Raw genomic sequence first — 18775 nt, forward strand, 5'->3', positions numbered from 1 at the left:
CAGCCAGAAGCCAGGCTCACAGCTGGCGAGCACACACAGTGGCGGTAGTGGAGAGCCTTTCCTGCCTCCGCTTCAGGCGGGCGGTAAGAAGTGAGGGGTCCAAGACCGCAAGAGGGTACAGGCTGGGCTGAGAGATCCAGCCCTCCCCCCTACAACACACAACACACACACACACACACACACACACACACACACACACACACACAGTGCATGAATTTGTGCACCAGGCCTCTAGTATCTTTTATGATATTTTGAAAAATTCAACTTGGTTGGCTCTTAGTTTATTTCAAAACACGTTTTTATCCTAAAGCAATTTCAGAGCAGCATTCTGTTAACTTGATGGAGGTTTCTAGGGCATTCAGCTACTTTTGCTGAAAATTTCAAGTTTGAAAATTGAAATCATAACAATAAACTTATTGTACACTAATTTTCTGTAATATTTTGTCCCCCTCTTCTCATTGGTGTTTATAACTTTTACTGGTTATAAACAGTTTGTCTTTTGTTTGACTGCTTAGAGAATTTGTACTAAGGTAAAAACATATTAAGACTTTCTAAGTGGATATCCTTTAGGGCAGCAGTTGTCAACCTTTCAGACCTCATGGACCACCAGTGGTCCGTGGACCGCTGGTTGGCAACTGCTTCTCCAAAGGTATCCTTAAACCAGTGGTTGCCAACCTTTCGGACCTCACAGACCACCAATAGTCCACAGACCACCAGTTGGTGACCACTGCTTTAGGGAACCAAAAGATTGTGACAGTACATTATTCAACACTAAAGGCCTGCACGAAATTCGTGCATGGCAGGGGGAATCCCTCAGCCTGGCCTGTGCCCTCTCTCAGTCCCGGACCCCTTGCTCCTTACCACCTGCCTGCTCGCTGCTCCTTCCTTAGCACTGCTGTGGAGGCGGGAGAGCCTGGCTTCTGGCTGAGCGGCGCTCCCCCAGTGGGAGCACACTGACCACCAGGGGGGCAGCTCCTGCATTGAGCGCCTGCCCCCGAGTGCGCGTCATAGCGACCAATCATTCCACCATAAAGGTCGCTTAGGCTTTTATTATGTAGATTTTAAGGGAATAATTGTACAGAAAGACAACCTTAAAGTAAGATTGGCCTCTGCTGAGAATTTTTTTTGCCAATTTAAAAAACACCTTTTATGTTTTAGCACCAGTATGCATGAGCGAGTGAACCGAACAGAAAGACAGTTTCGATCACTTCCAGCTAATCAACAGAAACTCCTTCCTCAGTTTCTTCTCCACTTGGACAAGATCCGGAAATGCATTGATCATAATCAAGAAATACTACTGACCATTGTGAATGATTGCATACATATGTTTGAAAATAAAGAATATGGAGAAAATGTATGTGAAATTTGTTCTATTTGTTTTTATTTTAGAGTTTAATCTCAATATTTTGAGGTCTTTATCTTTCTGGATTTCATTTTTATAATTTTGCATTGGTCATTTGCTCTACTTAGAGAATGTTTCCACTTGTGTACTCAGTCATTTGATTAGGCTTAATAGAACAGTATGCCAAAAACTGGATTTGTTAACTGACTTTTTTCTTTAAATACTAAGATAATTCTTGGCATTTTGATACACTTTCACGGTGTTCTGGCATATAGAGTAGTGACTTAAATTTTTATAAACTACTTTAGTAGTTATGTAAAATTACTTTCCCTTGCTAAACTCATTGTTCCCAGTATCTTGTATCTGTTGATAGTCATCTTTTGTTTATTTTATTTTATTTTCAACCCTCACCCAAGGATATGATTTTCATTGTTTCTAAAGAAAGGGGAAGGCGGGGAGAGAGAGAGAGAGAGAAACATCAATCAGCTGCTTCCTGCATGTGCCCCAACCAGGGATTGAACCCACAATATGGGCATGTGCCCTGATCAGGAATCAAACCCATGACCCTTTGGTGCACAGGATAATGCTCTAGCTAACAGCCATACTGGCCAGGGCAAGTCATCTTTTAAGAAATGATTTTCACTTATAAAGCAGAAGGGACTGGCAGTAATAGAAACTGAAGTCCTCTTTTTTATCCACAGGATAGATACAGTTGGGCCACTCCACTGTGAGCCTCTCCATGCTGCCCCATCAATGACCTGGAAGGACTTTCTTTTCTTTCTTAGAGAGAGAATGTTTGATCTCCATAGCAATGCTGGTCCTCTCCCGAGTAAAGACTGCTTAATTATATGGTGGTTTCATGATTAATGGACCATAATCTATTGAGGGTAGAAGTGAGACCACCAAACTTTTCATTTAGGATCGCAAGCTGCACTCAAACCCTGCTGAGGTGAGAGGCCAGTGATTTATCCACTAAACCATCTATATAGCCTCTTAGTAGCATGTTTATTTAACTATATTCAAGATTGATTACTTTTCTCAGAAACTAATTGATTTCTCTTTTTTAAACAGGGGAATGGGAAGATTATGCCAGCATCTACATTTGACATGGATAAGTTAAAATCCACATTGAAACAGTTTGTGAGAGACTGGTGTGAAAGTGGAAAAGCAGAAAGGGATGCCTGCTACCAGCCAATCATTAAAGAAATTTTAAAAAATTTTCCAAAAGAGAGATGGTAAATAGTATCTTGTTTTTAACCAATTTCTTTAAGATATGTAAGCACTGAGTTTTTCTATGAGGCATTTCACAGTCTTGATTCATTTTTATAGTTACTTGTGCCTGTATTTTTTTCATGTGTGGGTGTGTGGTGGTATATTTGTTCTTGGATGCTTTATGTGAGGTTGCAGTTAACGTGAAAAAATTTTGCTTTAGCACATATTGGAAATTAAATAATGAGAGGGTTAGATTGAATGTTCATTTTCAATGCTGTCTTTATCATTTGCTTTATGGCAGAGCAGAAAGCTGCAAACTGTTTTAATTTTCCTCATTATGACATCCTTGTAAGCAAATGAGGGATTGATACCTTACAGCAGATTCTTTACTTTTTTATGTTGAAACCTTGAACAGTCTGAAGCCTATGAGAATAACATACATAAATGTATAAGATAGAATACATAGGATTCCCAAGAAACCAGTTATTTTGAAATACAGTTATCAAAAACTTAAAAAGCCGCTCTTTCTCATGTATTGCATTAAAATCTAGCAGTAAGAATTACTGTATTTTGAAAATACTGAACAGTGCATATGTTATTTTGAGAATTTCAGTAACTAATATGAAGTGAAAACGTGATTTCTATTGTTGATAACAGTACAGGTACTCCCAAAACTACTATTTGTTGCCTGCGTTTATAATTGAAAAGTATCAGTTAAAGGTTAATGAAATTAAAGCGTAATTTTTTTCCTATTCCCATCATAGATTCAGTGAATTCTTTCCATAGACCCCTTGGGTCTCTGGATATCAGGTTAGAAACTCCTGATGAAGAGATTATATAAGGAGAACCACTGGATGGAATTCAGGTTTTCAGATAGGTTCCTTTTCCTGATCTCCTTCCCTTCTTCAGTGATTGACATCTTTAAGAAATTTCAGTGTGTGTGTGTGTATGTGTGTGTGCCTTCTTTCTCTCTTTTAAAGGAAGTTTTTATTTTGAAACTAGAGGCCCAGGTTATACGGCATCAGTGCACTGGGGCGGGGTGAGGGGGTGGGGGGGAGGCAGTGCTGTCCCTCTGCTGGAGCATGCCTAAGCTGCACTTGGACATCCTTAGCATCTTTAGCGCTGCTGCAGAGGCAGGAGAGGCTCCCGCCACCACCTCTGTGCTTGCCAGCCGTAGCCCAGCTTGTGTCTGAGCGGTGCTCCCCCTGTGGGAGCACAGTGACCACCAGGGGCAGCTCCTGCGTTGAGCGTCTGCCCCCTGGTGATCAGTGTGCTTAATAGCGACCAGTCGTTCTGCTGTTCGGTCGACTTGCATATTACCCTTTTATTATATAGGACTAGAGGCCCGGTGCACAAAAATTTGTGCACTCGGGAGGGCGGGGAGGGGTCCCTCAGCCCGGCCTGTGCCCTCTCGCAGTCTGGGACCCCTCGGGAGATAACAACCTGCTGGCTTAGGCCTGCTCCCGGGTGGCAGAGGGCAGGCCTAATCTCTAGGTGCAGCCCCTGGTCGGGCTCAGAGCAGGGCCGATTGGGGAGTTGGGGCGCCGCCCCCTGTCATGCACAGAGCAGGGCGGATCGGGAGGTTGCGATGCCACCCTCAGTCACACTCAGGGTAGGGCCGATTGGGGGGTTGGGCACCGCCCCCTGTCACGCACAGAGCAGGGCCGATCAGGGGGTTGGGGAGCTCCCCCCTGTCACGCACAGAGCAGGACCCATCAGGGGGTTGGGGCGCTTTCCCCTGTCAGGAACAGAGCAGGGCCGATAGGGAGGTTGTGGCCCCGCCCCCTGTCACACACAGATCCGCAGGGCGATCAGGGGGTTTGGGTGCTGCCCCCTGTCACGCTGATCCCGGTGCTGGGAGGCATATTACCCTTTTACTATATAGAATAGAGGCCTGGTGCATGGGTGGGGCTGGCTGGTTTGCCCTGAAGGGTGTCCTGGATCAGGGTGGGGGTCCCCACTGGGGTGCATGGCCAGCCTGGATGAGGGGATGATGGCTGTTTGCAGCTGGTCACACACCCTTCAGGGTGGGGGTCCCCACTGGGGTGCCTGGCCAGTCTGGGTGAGGGGCTGAGGGCTGTTTTCAGGCTGGGACTGAAGCTCCCAACTGCTCCTTTTTTCTTTCTTTTTTTTTTTTTATTCTGGTCCAGCTTTAGCTCGGAGGCTTGGCTCCAGCTCTGAGGCCTCAGCTGCTGAAAGTAGGTATCTGGTTTGTTTCGGTTCTATAATCGAAACTCTGTATCAACTCCAGCTCTGAGATCCCGGCTCGCTGAAAGCAGGTTTCTGGGGTTTTGTTTAGATTCTATATTTGTTACAATGTTCAAACTGCAGGCTCAGAGTCTGGCAAGCAGGCGGGGAACGTTGGAGTCCTCCGTCACTGAAGCAAGCAAGCCTCATGTTCAGTTTAAGCTGCCTGGCTGCCGGCTGGCAGTTAATTTGCATATCGCCCTGATTAGCCAATGGGAAGGGTAGCAGTCGAACACCAATTACCATGTTTCTCTTTTATTAGTTAGGATAACTTTAGAATTACAGATGTGATGTATGAATTTGTATAGAGAGCTCTCATATACTCTACCTATATTCATAAATTCTTAACATTTTACATTTGCTTTATTATTTCTTTTTTCTACTTTCCTGCCTCCTACTCTCCCTACTTTATATGTATGTTCTTAAGGACAATGATATTCTCTTATATTCTCTTAACACATTGTTTGCGGGTAGTTTTTATCGCACGCTAACAGGTGGCGCGGGCCATTTTTGCTAATTTTTTGCGCAAATGGCAACGTTCAGTAAAATTACGATAACTTTAGTTTACCTATTTATACGTTACCCGCATTCTACCGCTAGTCTATAAAAAACGTATTAATACGTGTCCCGCGCTCTACTACACTGGTAGAACGTATAAATACGTAAAGCGTATAAATACGTTTCCTGCATACAATGTGTTAATATAAACACAGTGCAATTATCATATTAAGGAAAATTAACTATGAATACTGTTTTCTAATTTATAGCCTATATTCAAGTTTCATAAATCATCCTGATAATGTCCTTTATAACACTCACTTTTCTGTCCAGTCTAGAATCCAATCTAGGATATTGTAGTACATTTGATTATAACATCTTAATCTTTTGTTTCCTTGTTTGTTTGTTTGTTTGTCTAGAACAGCTGTGGGCAAACTATGGCCCGCGGGCCGGATCCGGCCCATTTGAAATGAATAAAACAAACAAAAAAAAAGACCGTACCCTTTTATGTAATGATGTTTACTTTGAATTTATATTGGTTCACACAAACACTCCATCCATGCTTTTGTTCCGGTCCTCCGGTCCAGTTTAAGAACCCATTGTGGCCCTCGAGTCAAAAAGTTTGCCCACCCCTGGTCTAGAACATATATTTTATTCTCTTAGAGCTCTAGAGATCAGAAATCTCAAATCAGTTTTTCTGGACTAAAATCAAGGTTTTAGCTAGGCTGAGCTGCTTTCCTTTAGTCCCTTGGTTCCCTTCCTCCAACTTCAAAACCAATAGTATAGATAGCATCTTGCTTCAGTGCCACATTGCCTTCTCTTGTCTAATGTCCTAGTCTTTAATCTGGAACAGTTCCTTGGCCTTTTGCCTGAGTTTATGACATTGACATTTTTGAAGAATACAAGGAAATTATTTTATTGAATTTTCCTGTTTGACACTGATGTTTCTTCATGATGAGATCTAGAATACATGTCCTCTTTGAAAATAATAAAAACTTGTCTCTGCTCCTAGAGGCCTCGCAGTTCTGTATCTTGTGGGTTTTTCACAAATGGCCACTTTATCAAGTTAGCAAGAAAAATCTAGAACAGGTAGGCTCTAAATGGAGTCTTTCATAATGTAACATAAAAAAATCACAGGAGTTGCCCTAACCAGTTTGGTTCAGTGGATACAGCGTCGGCCTGCGGACTGAAGGGTCCCAGGTTCGATTCCAGCTAAGGGCATGTACCTTGGTTGCGGGCACATCCCAGTAGGTGTGCAGGAGGCAGCTGATCAATGTTTCTCTCTCATCGATGTTTCTGTCTATCCCTCTCCCTTCCTCTCTGTCAAAAATCAATAAAATATATATTTTTTAAAATCACAGAAGTGATATAAGTTGGTTAGAAGCAATTCTATGTCCTTTACACTTTCAAAGGGAGGGGATTATAAAAAGGAGTGAACACCAGGAAGTGGGGGCCACTTTAGTATCTGTCTGCCACAGTTATTGCCACGTACCCTTTAAGGGTTTTGCCTTCCTACTAGCAATTTATGGAAGTGCCTGTTTGTCAACATATTAGTATTAAAACTTTTGCCAGTCTAATGGGTGGGGAATTGTATATTGGCATAATTCTATTTTGTATTTCTCTTATGAGTGAAGTTATCATCTGCATATGTGTAAGGGCCATTTTGTATCTTTTTTTGTTTTGAGAATTATATATTCATGTCTTTTTTCTCCTCATTTAAAAAAATTAAGAGAGATGCATATAACAGAAGTAACTGTTTTAAACTCAATAATTCAGTGGCATTAAGTACATTCACAATGTGCCTCCTTCACATCTCTCTAGTTCTACATTTTCATCAACCCCAAATAAATCCTGTACTCATTAAGCATTACTCCCCATCCCTTCACCCCACCCCCAACTTTGTTTGTCAGCAGTTTGAATATAAGGTGCCTAGATGTGGGTTTCTTTTTTTTTAATATATTTTATTGATTTTTTTTACAGAGAGGAAGGGAGAGGGATAGAGAGAGTCAGAAACATTGATGAGAGAGAAACATCCATCAGCTGCCTCCTGCACACTCCCCACTGGGTATGTGCCTGCAACCGAGGTACATGCCCTTGACCGGAATCGAACCTGGGACCCTTGAGTCCGCAGGCTGACGCTCTACCTACGAGCCAAACTGGTTAGGGCCAGATGTGGGTTTCTTTGTTTATCCTGCTTGGGGTTTGCTTTGCTTCTGGAGGTTTGGATATATATCACCAAATCAAACATTCTTTGCTCTTGTCTCTTCATGTATTTCTCCTCCCCTTTTCTCTATTTCTTTCTCTTCTGGGACTCCAGGTACATTAAACGGTGACATTGTCAGGTTTGGTATGGCCCTTTTTCCATACTGCCCCCTAACTCTTTTTGTATATTACTTTGTATAATTTATATTGACCTTACTTGAACTTGACTGATTCTTTATTATGCCAGTCTGTTGATAAACCTCACTGAAAGACTTATTTCTGATACATTAAAAAAAAACATTCTAGCACTTCAGTATATACATATATTTTGGTGGTTCCCAATGTGGGGCACACATCCCACGGGGGGCAATTTGATTTTTAAGGGGGCCAATTTGAGAATGAGTTATTAACAATGAATTTTTTGCATTTCTTATGGTTCTAGGGGCCTCATAGACAGTATATAAATATATGTCGTGACCTATTTATGCTTTCAGTTCTCTATTATGTTTTGACACTTTGCTATTTTTTTATATCACTTCATATTATTTTTGTTTTTAAACAATTTCTTAGTGCTTTCTTCCTCAGTACTAGTACTTCAACTATCCTTTCATTCTTTTATTTTTCTCTTTCATGGATGCCATGTTCTTTGGAAGCTTGTTTTAGACCAAGTTAGTGGCCTTTTAGGCTTCCTCCACGTGAATAGGAGTTTACTTTTTGAATAAGAATTATATGTCACTGCGGGAAGCATCAGGATTTTAGAGATACTTAGATGGGGCATGGCCAAAAAAAGGTTGGGAACCACTGATAGATTTTGTCGTATGTGTGTATTTTCTCTGTGCTGAAATTTCCTATTTGTACATGTGATCTGCCTTTTCCACTTGATTCTTTAACATTTTTAATGGTTATTTTAAAATCCCTGTCTGATAATCCTAACATATGTGCTATTTGTGGGTCAGCTCTGTTGAAGGCTTCTTCTCACAACAGTGGGTTACATTTTTTGCTTCTTTGCATGTTTCATAATTTTTTTATTGAATGGCAGACACTGTATGTACAGGAACAGTGGAAACTGAAGTAAATAATATTGACAAACAGAAAAAAAAGCATTCCTCCCCTTTTTAAAAAAAATATATATTTTATTGATTTTTGACAGAGAGGAAGGGAGAGGGATAGAGAATTAGAAACATCGATGGGAGAGAAACATCAATCAGCTGCCTCCTGCACACCTCCTACTGGGGATGTGTTCGCAACCAAGGTACATGCCCTTGACTGGAATCGAACCTGGGACCTTTCAGTCCGCAGGCTGACGCTCTATCCATTGAGCCAAACCAGTTAGGGCAGGCATTCCCCTTTTTCTGGCATACCACTAGTGTGGGGGGCTGGGTGAATCTCAAATGTTTTTAATATTTAATATTCTACATGTATTAGCTGCCTTCATCACTTAAAATTTTGTCCATAAACCTTGCAACTAGAAATGTGACAGTAACAATATTGCTGCTTTCTATAAAAGGAGAGTTTCTAAGTTTTCATCTGTGTAATGGCTGCTAATCTACCTGTTTGAATACCTGAATGTCTGTTTGCTATGTAGATTGTGTTTAGCTGATTAAGTATCATAAAAATCACCCACTGTATTTTGCTTATCACTAGTAATCTATATATATAAAAGCCTAAGCGACCATTACAACCAGTCAACCGAATGACCAGTCAACTGGTTGCTATGATACGCACTGACCACCAGCAGGCAGACACTCAACATAGAAGCTGCCCCCTTGTGGTCAGTGTGCTCCCACAGCCAACCTCACACGGTCCTGATTGCCGGCCAGGGGACCCCACTGGTGCACGAATCCGTGCCCTGGGCCTCTAGTTTTTTTATATTCTGTGCTATAATTACCTTTTGAACAGACAGTTGAAGTGATTATAGATTTATTTTATACTTATGATTCCTATATCACTTAAAACTTTATTTTTGCCGAAACTGGTTTGGCTCAGTGGATAGAGCGTCGGCCTGCGGACTGAAGGGTTCCAGGTTCGATTCCGGTCAAGGGCATGTACCTGGGTTGCAGGCATATCCCCAGTGGGAGATGTGCAGGAAGCAGCTCATCGATGTTTCTCTCTCATCAATGTTTCTAACTCTCTATCTCTCTCCCTTTCTCTCTGTAAAAAATCAATAAAATATATTTAAAAAAAAAAAAGAAAGAAAGAAAAAGACATTTAAAAAAAAACAAAACTTTATTTTTATTCCATTGTTGATGACATTTATGACTACTGATTTTCAATTCTATAAATATTTCTTCAGCAGATGTAAAGTGTTCTAGGTGGGAGACCCAGAAATAGCTCAGTAAGTGAGTAATGTTGGAAGCATAATTGAATTTATTATTATTATGTTATTAGATGTAAAAACAACAAAAAAAGACCATTGCTTATTTCTGTGTTTCCAGATATCTAATGTATAAGATTCAGGAGTAATATAAGTAATAATTCATTGCTCTTTTTTGGTTGTGCCCTGTAGCTATCATTTAGGAAGATTTCGGTGATATGTTTTACTAGAGGCCCGGTGCACAAAAATTTGTGCACTCGGGGGGGGGGGAGGTCCCTCAGCCTGGCCTGTGCCCTCTTGCAGTCTGGGACCCCTCAGGAGATAACGACCTGCTGGCTTAGGCCTGCTCCCGGGTGGCAGAGGGCAGGCCCAATCCCTAGGTGCAGCCCCTGGTCGGGCTCAGAGCAGGGCCGATTGGGGAGTTGGGGCGCCGCCCCCTGTCATGCACAGAGCAGGGCGGATCTGGAGGTTGCGATGCCACCTCTAGTCATGCTCAGGGTAGGGCCAATTGAGGGGTTGACACTCAAGGCAGGGTCAATAGGGAAGTTGCGGCGCCACCCCGTCACGCACAGAGCAGGGCAGATCAGGGGGTTGGGGCGCTGCCCCCTGTCATGCACAGAGCAGGGCCCATCCGGGGGGTTGGGGCTCCATACCCTGTCACACACAGAGCAGGGTTGATCAGGGGGTTGGGGAGCTCCCCCTGTCACGCACAGAGCAGGGCCGATCAGGGGGTTGAGGAGCTCCCCCCTGTCACGCACAGAGTAGGGCCAATAGGGGAGTTGGGCACCGCCCCCTGTCACACACAGAGCAGTGCGGATCAGGGGGTTGGGGCGCTGCCCCCTCTCATGCACAGAGCAGGGCCCATCAGGGGGGTTGGGGCTCCGCCCCCTGTCACACACAGAGCAGGGCTGATCAGGGGGTTGAGGAGCTCCCCACTGTCACTCACAGAGCAGGGCCCATCAGGGGGGTTGGGGCACCGCCCCCCATCACACACAGAGCAGGGCGGATCAGGGGGTTGGGGCTCCGCCCCCTGTCACACACAGAGCAGGGCTGATCAGGGGGTTGAGGAGCTTCCCACTGTCACTCACGGAGCAGGGCCCATCAGGGGGGTTGGGGCACCGCCACTGTCACACTCAGGGCAGGGCTGATGGGGAGGTTATGGCTATACCCCATCACACACAGAGCAGGGCCCGTGGGGGGAGGGGGGTTGGGGCGCCGCCCTCTATCACCACAGAGCAGGGCCGATCAGGTGGTTGGGGCGCCGCCACTCTCACTCAGGGCAGGGCCGATGGGGAGGTTATGGCTCTACCCCATCACACACAGAGCAGGGCCCGTGGGGGGCGGGGGGTTGGGGTGCCGCACCCTGTCACACACACAGCCGCAGGGCGATCAGGGGGTTTGGGCGCTGCCCCCTGTCACGCTGATCCCGGTGCCGGGAGGCCTCTCAGCTCCGCTGATCCCAGTGCTGGGAGGCATATTACCCTTTTACTATATAGAATAGAGGCCTGGTGCATGGGTGGGGCTGGCTGGTTTGCCCTGAAGGGTGTCCTGGATCAGGGTGGGGGTCCCCACTGGGGTGCATGGCCAGCCTGGATGAGGGGATGATGGCTGTTTGCAGCTGGTCACACACCCTTCAGGGTGGGGGTCCCCACTGGGGTGCCTGGCCAGTCTGGGTGAGGGGCTGAGGGCTGTTTTCAGGCTGGGACTGAAGCTCCCAACTGCTGCTTTTTTTCTTTTTCTTTTTTATTCTGGGCCAGCTTTAGCTCTGAGGCTCTAGCTCTTAGGCTTCCGCTCCTGAAAGCAGGTATCTGGTTTGTTTCGGTTCTGTAATCGAAACTCTCTATCAACTCCAGCTCTGAGATCCCAGCCTCCTGAAAGCTGGTTTCTGGGGTTTTGTTTAGCGTCTATATTTGTTACAATGTTTGAAACTGCAGGCTCAGAGGCCGGCAAGGCAAGCGGGGAACGTTGGAGTCCTCCGTCACTGAAGCAAGCAAGCCTCATGTTAGTTTCGAGCTGCCTGGCTGCCGGCCGCCATCTTGGCTGGCAGTTAATTTGCATATCTCGCAGCCAATGGGAAGGGTAGCGGTTGTACGCCAATTACCATGTTTCTCTTTTATTAGATAGGATTATGTCTGGATTGAAGATTAGTTATCATAGATGAGATTTAGTGGTCTTTGACCCTTTTTTCACATGTAATAATTCCTTGTTAGATAAATTATATGTAAATACCTTCTCCCATGCTGTAGGTTTTTTCACTTTTTTGATAATGTACCTTGATGTGCAAAATTTAAAAATTTTGTTAAGTCCAGTTTATATATTTTTTTCTTTTGTTGCCTTTCATGTCACATCTAATTCATTGCCAAATCCAATGTTATGAAGATTTTCCCAAGTATTTTCTCATAAGAGTTATAGTTCTTAAGTTTAGGTCTTTGATTCATTTTGAGTTAATTTTTGTGTATGGTATAAGGTAAGGTCTAACTTCATACTTTTGTTGTTGAGGTTTATTTATTTATTTATTTTTATTGTTTATTTTTTTAACTTCATTCTTTTAATGACTATTTAGCCCTGGTCAGTGTGGCTTAGTGGTTTGATTGTTAGCCTGCGCACCAAAGCTCTTGGGTTAGATTCCTGGTCAAGGGCATATACCTGGGTTGCAGGTTCCATCCCTGGCCCCCAGTTGGGGCATGTCCAGGAGGCAACCAATTGATGTATCTCTCTCACATCAATGTTTTTCTCCCTCCCTTCCACTCTGTAATACTCAGTGGAAAAAAAATCCTTGGGTAAGGATTAATAATGAATGAATGAGGCTATCCAGTTTCCCAGCACCCTTTGTTAAAAAGACTGTCCTTTTCCCATTTAAGTGTCTTGGCACTGTTGTTGAAAATGAATTGACTGTATATGCAAGGGTTTATTTCCCGGCTCTCTATTCCATTTGTCTATATGCCCTTATGCCAGAACCATACTATTTTAATTTATTTAGTTTTGTAAGTTTTGAAGTCAGGAAATGAGTCCTTCAATTTATTCTTTTTCAAGTTTGATTTGGCAACTTGGGGCCCCTTGCAATTCCATATGATTTTTAGAATAAGCTTTTCCATTTCTGTGGAAAAAGCTGTTGGAATTTTGTTAGGGGTTATGTAGACTGTTTTGGATAGTAAAATAGCTTGACAATGTTAAAGCTTTTTATCCATGAATACAAGACATCTTTTCATTATTTAGATGTTCTTTAATATCATGCAGCAATGTTTTATAATTTTCAGTCTTTCACCTCCTTGGTTAAATTTATTTCTAAGTATTGAGTTCTTTGTTCTTTTAGATGCTATTGTAAATTCCAGTTTTTAAAAAATATATTTTATTGATTTTTTACAGAGAGGAAGGGAGAGAGATAGAGAGTCAGAAACATCGATGAGAGAGAAACATCGATCAGCTGCCTCCTGCACATCTCCCACCGGGGATGTGCCCGCAACCCAGGTACATGCCCCTGACCGGGACCCCTCAGTCCGCAAGCCGACGCTCTATCCACTGAGCCAAACCGGTTTCGGCCCATTTTCTGATGTACAGAAACCCAACTGATTTTTGTGCTGAACCTTGCAATTTTGGTTATTTATTAGCTCTAGTAGCTTTCTTGTGGATTCTTTGTGATTTTCTACATATAGGATATGTCATCTGTGAATAGAGATAGTTTTTAATTTCTTCCTTTTCCATTAGAAGAATGGCTTTTGCCTCTATTCTTGAATAGAGGTGAAGGAGGCTCCTTATTTTGTTCTAGATCAAGGAAAAGCTTTAGTCTTTCACCATTGAGTGTGATGTTAGCTGTGAGTTTTCATAAATGCTCTTGATCATATTGAGTTATCCTGTATTCCTACATCTTGAGGGTTTATGTCATGAAAGGTGCTGCGTTTTGTCAATGCCTTTTCTTTGTCAAATGAAATTATTGTGGATTTTTTTTCTTCTATTAATGTGCTATATTACATTGATTGACTTTTCCTTATGATGAAACACCCTTGTATTACTGAGATAAATCCCATTTGGTCATGGTGAATAATTCTTTTTATATATTCTTGGATTCTATTTGCTAAATTTTTTTGAGTATTTTTACATCTAAATGTATAAGTGATATTGATGGTTTTTTTCTTTTGTGAATTTTTTTCTTGTGATGCCTTTATCTGACTTTGGTATGGGAATAATGCTGGGCCTCACAGAATGAATTAGGAAGTGTTCCCTGCCCTTCAGTATTTTGGGGAGAGTTTGAGAAGAATTGGTGTTTATTATTATTTTTTTTTTAAATATATTTTATTGATTTCTTACAGAGAGGAAGGGAGAGAGAGAGTTAGAAACATCGATGAGAGAGGAACATCGATCAGCTGCCTCCTGCACATCTCCCACTGGGGATGTGCCCGCAACCCAGGTACATGCCCTTGACCGGAATCGAACCTGGGACCCTTCAGTCCGCAAGCCGACACTCTATCCACTGAGCCAAACCGGTTTCGGCTATTTTTTAAATGTTCAGTAGAATTCACCAGTGAGACTACCTGGTTTAGAACTTTTCTTTGTTGGGAGGGATCTTTGCCTATTTACCCATGGAATGTTGGGCAACACTGAGGTCTGCTTCTAATTATTCTTTATAAGATATGAAATCTTCCTTATATGACTTGTTTCAAAGACTCATGGCTTAAGTTGGAATAAACAGCTAAAAATTACAGTTTCTAAAGGCTACCTCTGTTTACTTTAATAAATGGTACAGGTTATTTTGTTATTTTTAACAAATGGTCATTATAAAAATGGTCCTACATGACTTATTCTACAACTACTAGAATTATCTAATTTCTTACATTTGCAGTTTTTAAAATTTTTTTATTGATATTTAGAGAGAGAGAGAAACATCGATGTGAGAATGAAACATCAGTTGGCTGCCCTAACCTGGAATCAAACCAGCAACCATTTGGTGCACAAGATGACACCCAACTGAGCCACACCAAGCAGGGCTCAGTTTTTTTAATATTTTAAGTTTTATGAGCTTTTATAAACATTGTTGCTTTAAAAGGGCATTATATTCTTAAAAGTTTCTAGTTGGTGCTCTCAATGTGTATATTCAGTGCTCTGCACTATAATAGACAATAGCTTAATAGCTTCTGTAAACATAAAGGCCACATATTTCTCAAAATCCATAATATCTTTGTTTCTGAAATGAAGGTTAAACATTCTTTGAATAGGTAAAACGTTTCACAGGGTTCAAAATTTTAAAGGTTTCAAAGGATAGAAAGCCTCTTTTCCATAACTGTTAACTAGCCACTCATTTCCCTTTCTTGGAAGAAATCAATATTATAAAAGTGGACAGGAATTTCTAAATTTTAAAATGAAGGGTGCCAAAATATCTATCAAACTCTTTTGCTATTCTTCAAACTATTGGAAAAATTACACACTTCTTCCTGTATCATTCGTTTTGCATGTTTAATTTAAATTGGTTTCCTCATAGTAGATAAGATGAGCTATCAAAAACCTTTAAAAAAATCAAGCTACTAAAGCACAGTAAAGTCCATATCCATATTAGAGTCATAACTCTTCCATAAAAAGTAAACCCAAAATCCCAGAAAAGAGGCCTAATTATAGCCCTTCAAAATCCAGGTTGATTAGACAAATGCTGGTCAAGTTTGGGTCTCAGAGAAATTTCCAGGATCCTGTTTGTTACAGCAGGCATTCAAGGTCTTTACACTTGGCTGGATCAACCCAAATTTATGTCAGCTAGCCTTTCGATTGTGTTCTCTTCTTTTTGAAATTTCAATAAAGGCCTTTCTAATTCAGCTGTTTATAAAAGATAATTTATTTAAATATGTATAGAATGAACAATATTTGTATCATTAAAATATTTTTTTCTATGGAAACACATTTGTCTTATCAGTTTATCTAATTCATTCCTGTTTAGAATTTTTAAATGCCTGGGTCTGCAAGCACAAGCAGCTTTGAAGTCACAGGTTGATCTGTTTGTTATATAAGGAAATGCTATTTTTATTGTGCTTAATACAGAACTCTTCAGTAATTATTCGGTTAAAATTTGAGTGCTATAAAGCTTATAGTTGCTGAGGAAAGATTCTTAAATTTGAGTCCTAATTGAAATGGCAAGTCACAACCATTTAGACTCATATACTCTTGTATATCCTATAAACTGCTGGATGAAAATCCTGAAAATAGAGCATCTTGATTTCATTAACTCATTCTATTTTAGAAGAATTTGAAGTGATATTTTGTTTGTGAAAGGAAACTCTGATAGGTCTTTACCTTTCAATATATGTCTAACACTCTAGAAAGATACCTGCATACTATTGACTATATTGAATTTATTTTATATAGTTAGGTGTTTGGAAAAAATATGCCGAGCTTTAAAGAAACATTTTCCAGCCTGGCTGGTGTGCTCAGTGGTTGAGTGTGAACCTATGAACCAGGAGGTCACGGTTCGATTCCCACTCAGGGCATATGCCTGGGTTGCAGACTAGATCCCCCATGGGGAATGTGCAGGAGGCATCCAATCAGTGATTCTTTCTCATCATTGATGTTTCTATCTCTCCCTCTCCTTTCCTCTCTGAGATCAATAAAAAATTTTAAAAATTTTTTTAAAGGAATATTTTCCACTTAGATTAAAATAAGGAATATGAGGTATAATTTATGAAAGGATTCTTTTAGGTGAAAGAAAGCATTTTAAAAGAGAAAATGGAGGAAATTTAACTGCCAAAATATAAGAGTAGCATAGAGACTAAAAATAGATTTATCTCATCCTGAAAGCCCTCTTAGTCCAAAGACATAGAAATCTGAGATTTCAAGCTCATACAATTCAGGCTGGAAGAGGCCAAGGGGGTGGGAGGGAATATCTGTGGTACTTCCAACAATAAAGGTTTTTTTTAAAAAAAGAATTCATGTACTTACAAATCTACAGTAATAACAATTCAAGACTAATATAGAAAAATAGTGTAAGGAGACAATTCACAGGAAAGAAATACAAGATGCTCAATCTCATAAGAAAATGCAAATGTAAAAATCACACTAGGATGTCATTTTTCATTCATTTCACTGCAAAGATTTAGAAGTTACATAACTATTTCTGACAGTGTGAGGAAACATGTTGCTGATGGAATAAATTAGTAAAATTTTATGGAGGCAACTTGATAGTCAAGAAAAATCACATGCATATCTTGACTCCTGTGATTCAAATTTGGAGAAGCTTGCTACAGATGTACTTGTGCATGTGGAAAATTATTTATGTTAAGGACATTAGTTTTAATGTTACAATAATAAAAGATGAAACAAAGGGCCAGCTAGTAAATATTTTAACCTTTGCAGGCAATGTGATGTACGGGGACTACTCAGCTCTGTCGTCTTGGGAATGCAGCCACACACAATACATAAATGAAAGGGCATGACTGGCTTGCGGGTCATAGTTGCTGACCCCTGTATTAAATGAAAGAAGCAAAATGAAGAACTTGAAATATGAACTATAACAGAGGTATGAATGAAGTAGTGAAAGCATTGAGAAATTAGTTCAAGCTTTGCCTGGGATATTTAGAAAAGACTTCATAGATAAAGGTGATCATTTAAACTGAGTTTTTATGGGTGTGTAGGTGCTCTAAATATTAAGGTGAGAAAGTGTCTTATGCAATTGGTGAGAAGTTGTTTGGTTGCTAGGTGGAATTTTTTGTTGGGAGTAAGAGGTAAGTTGGGACCATATTTTTGAAGGGGCTAGATATTAATCTGGTTTCTAACTCATTTTCTCCTTTGAATAAAAAATATTTCAACACCTAGCTGTTAACCTTGACATTTTGATATATTAACTTCAAAAAATTTTGTATTTTTTAAAAGAAACATTACATATGCAGTTGAAACTGCCCTCAAATCATATATAGAGCACATTCTCTCCAGAGATAACATTGATTTGTTACTCTAATCATACCTTCTTATATTAACTATATGCTCATATACTTCTAAACCAGTGATTTTTCAACCTTTAATCTCATGACACACATAAACAATTACTAAAATTCTGCAGCATGCCAAAATACACATTCTTTGTTGATCTGACAAAAAAAGATATAATTTTGATTCATTCACACCAGACAGCTATTGTGTTGGCTGTTGTCATTTTTATATTTGACAATCTAAGGAAAAAAAGGTCAGTGTCCCTGCCTAAATAGGTTTTGTATGTTTTAAAATTCTTGCAGCATACCAGTTGAAAATTACTGCCCTAAACAATACAAACATTGTATTGCTCTATATGTTTTAAAAGTTCATATAATGGTTTATGATGTCATTTCACAATTGTTTTTTGCTCAGAATTGGGTTTTTATGATTTTGCAGTATGGACCAACTGGGTTAATAGAAATATAATGCAAGCCACATGTGTTATTTTAAGATTTCTAGAAGCCACATATAAAGGTAAATAAAAACAGGTGAAGTTAATAATATACTTCATAACCCAGTAAATCTATATAAAAATATTTCAAGTTATAATGAGTATGCAAGATTATTGAGACAGTTTACATTCCTTTTTAAAACTAAGTGTGAAATCTGGCATTATTTTATACTTGCAGCACATCTCAGAAATAGCCACATTTTAAGTGTTCACTAGCCAGCTATACATGATTAGTGGATTTTACTATGTTGGACCATAAGTGAATTGCTGTGATTCAAACAGAACTTAACCCTTTTGGTGCTTGAAGGTAGTGCCTCCTACCACCAGGGGTCAGCTATGTGTCATGCTGACACAAGAGGAAGTATTTTGTGTGTTAGAATTTGCTATTCAGCAGCTGCAATGCAAAAATCATTCTGTGCCCAATAAAGGAACTCTCTCACAAGAACATTTACTGCTGGTACAATAATTGAAGCACAAAGGGTGGTGCATATGTGATCCACAGCCTGTTCAGACACACAAGGCTCTGTTCTGTCCTTACAAATGCACCCTTCTCCATTCTTGCTTG

At 40.8% G+C, this 18775-nt stretch overlaps 1 protein-coding gene across 1 annotated transcript in view; it reads left to right on the top strand.

Annotated features, from left to right (window-relative positions):
- CARNMT1 (carnosine N-methyltransferase 1) overlaps window positions 1-18775 on the top strand; it is a 47879-nt gene that overhangs the window by 8377 nt on the left and 20727 nt on the right. Inside the window, exons 2-3 of the mRNA XM_036330809.1 lie at window positions 1159-1354; window positions 2414-2577. Coding sequence (XP_036186702.1) covers window positions 1159-1354; window positions 2414-2577 — 360 coding nt within the window. The remainder of the gene's footprint in view (window positions 1-1158; window positions 1355-2413; window positions 2578-18775) is intronic.

This window comes from Myotis myotis, unplaced genomic scaffold (assembly GCF_014108235.1).
Source record: "Myotis myotis isolate mMyoMyo1 unplaced genomic scaffold, mMyoMyo1.p scaffold_m19_p_12, whole genome shotgun sequence".
Classification (NCBI taxonomy): domain Eukaryota; kingdom Metazoa; phylum Chordata; class Mammalia; order Chiroptera; family Vespertilionidae; genus Myotis; species Myotis myotis.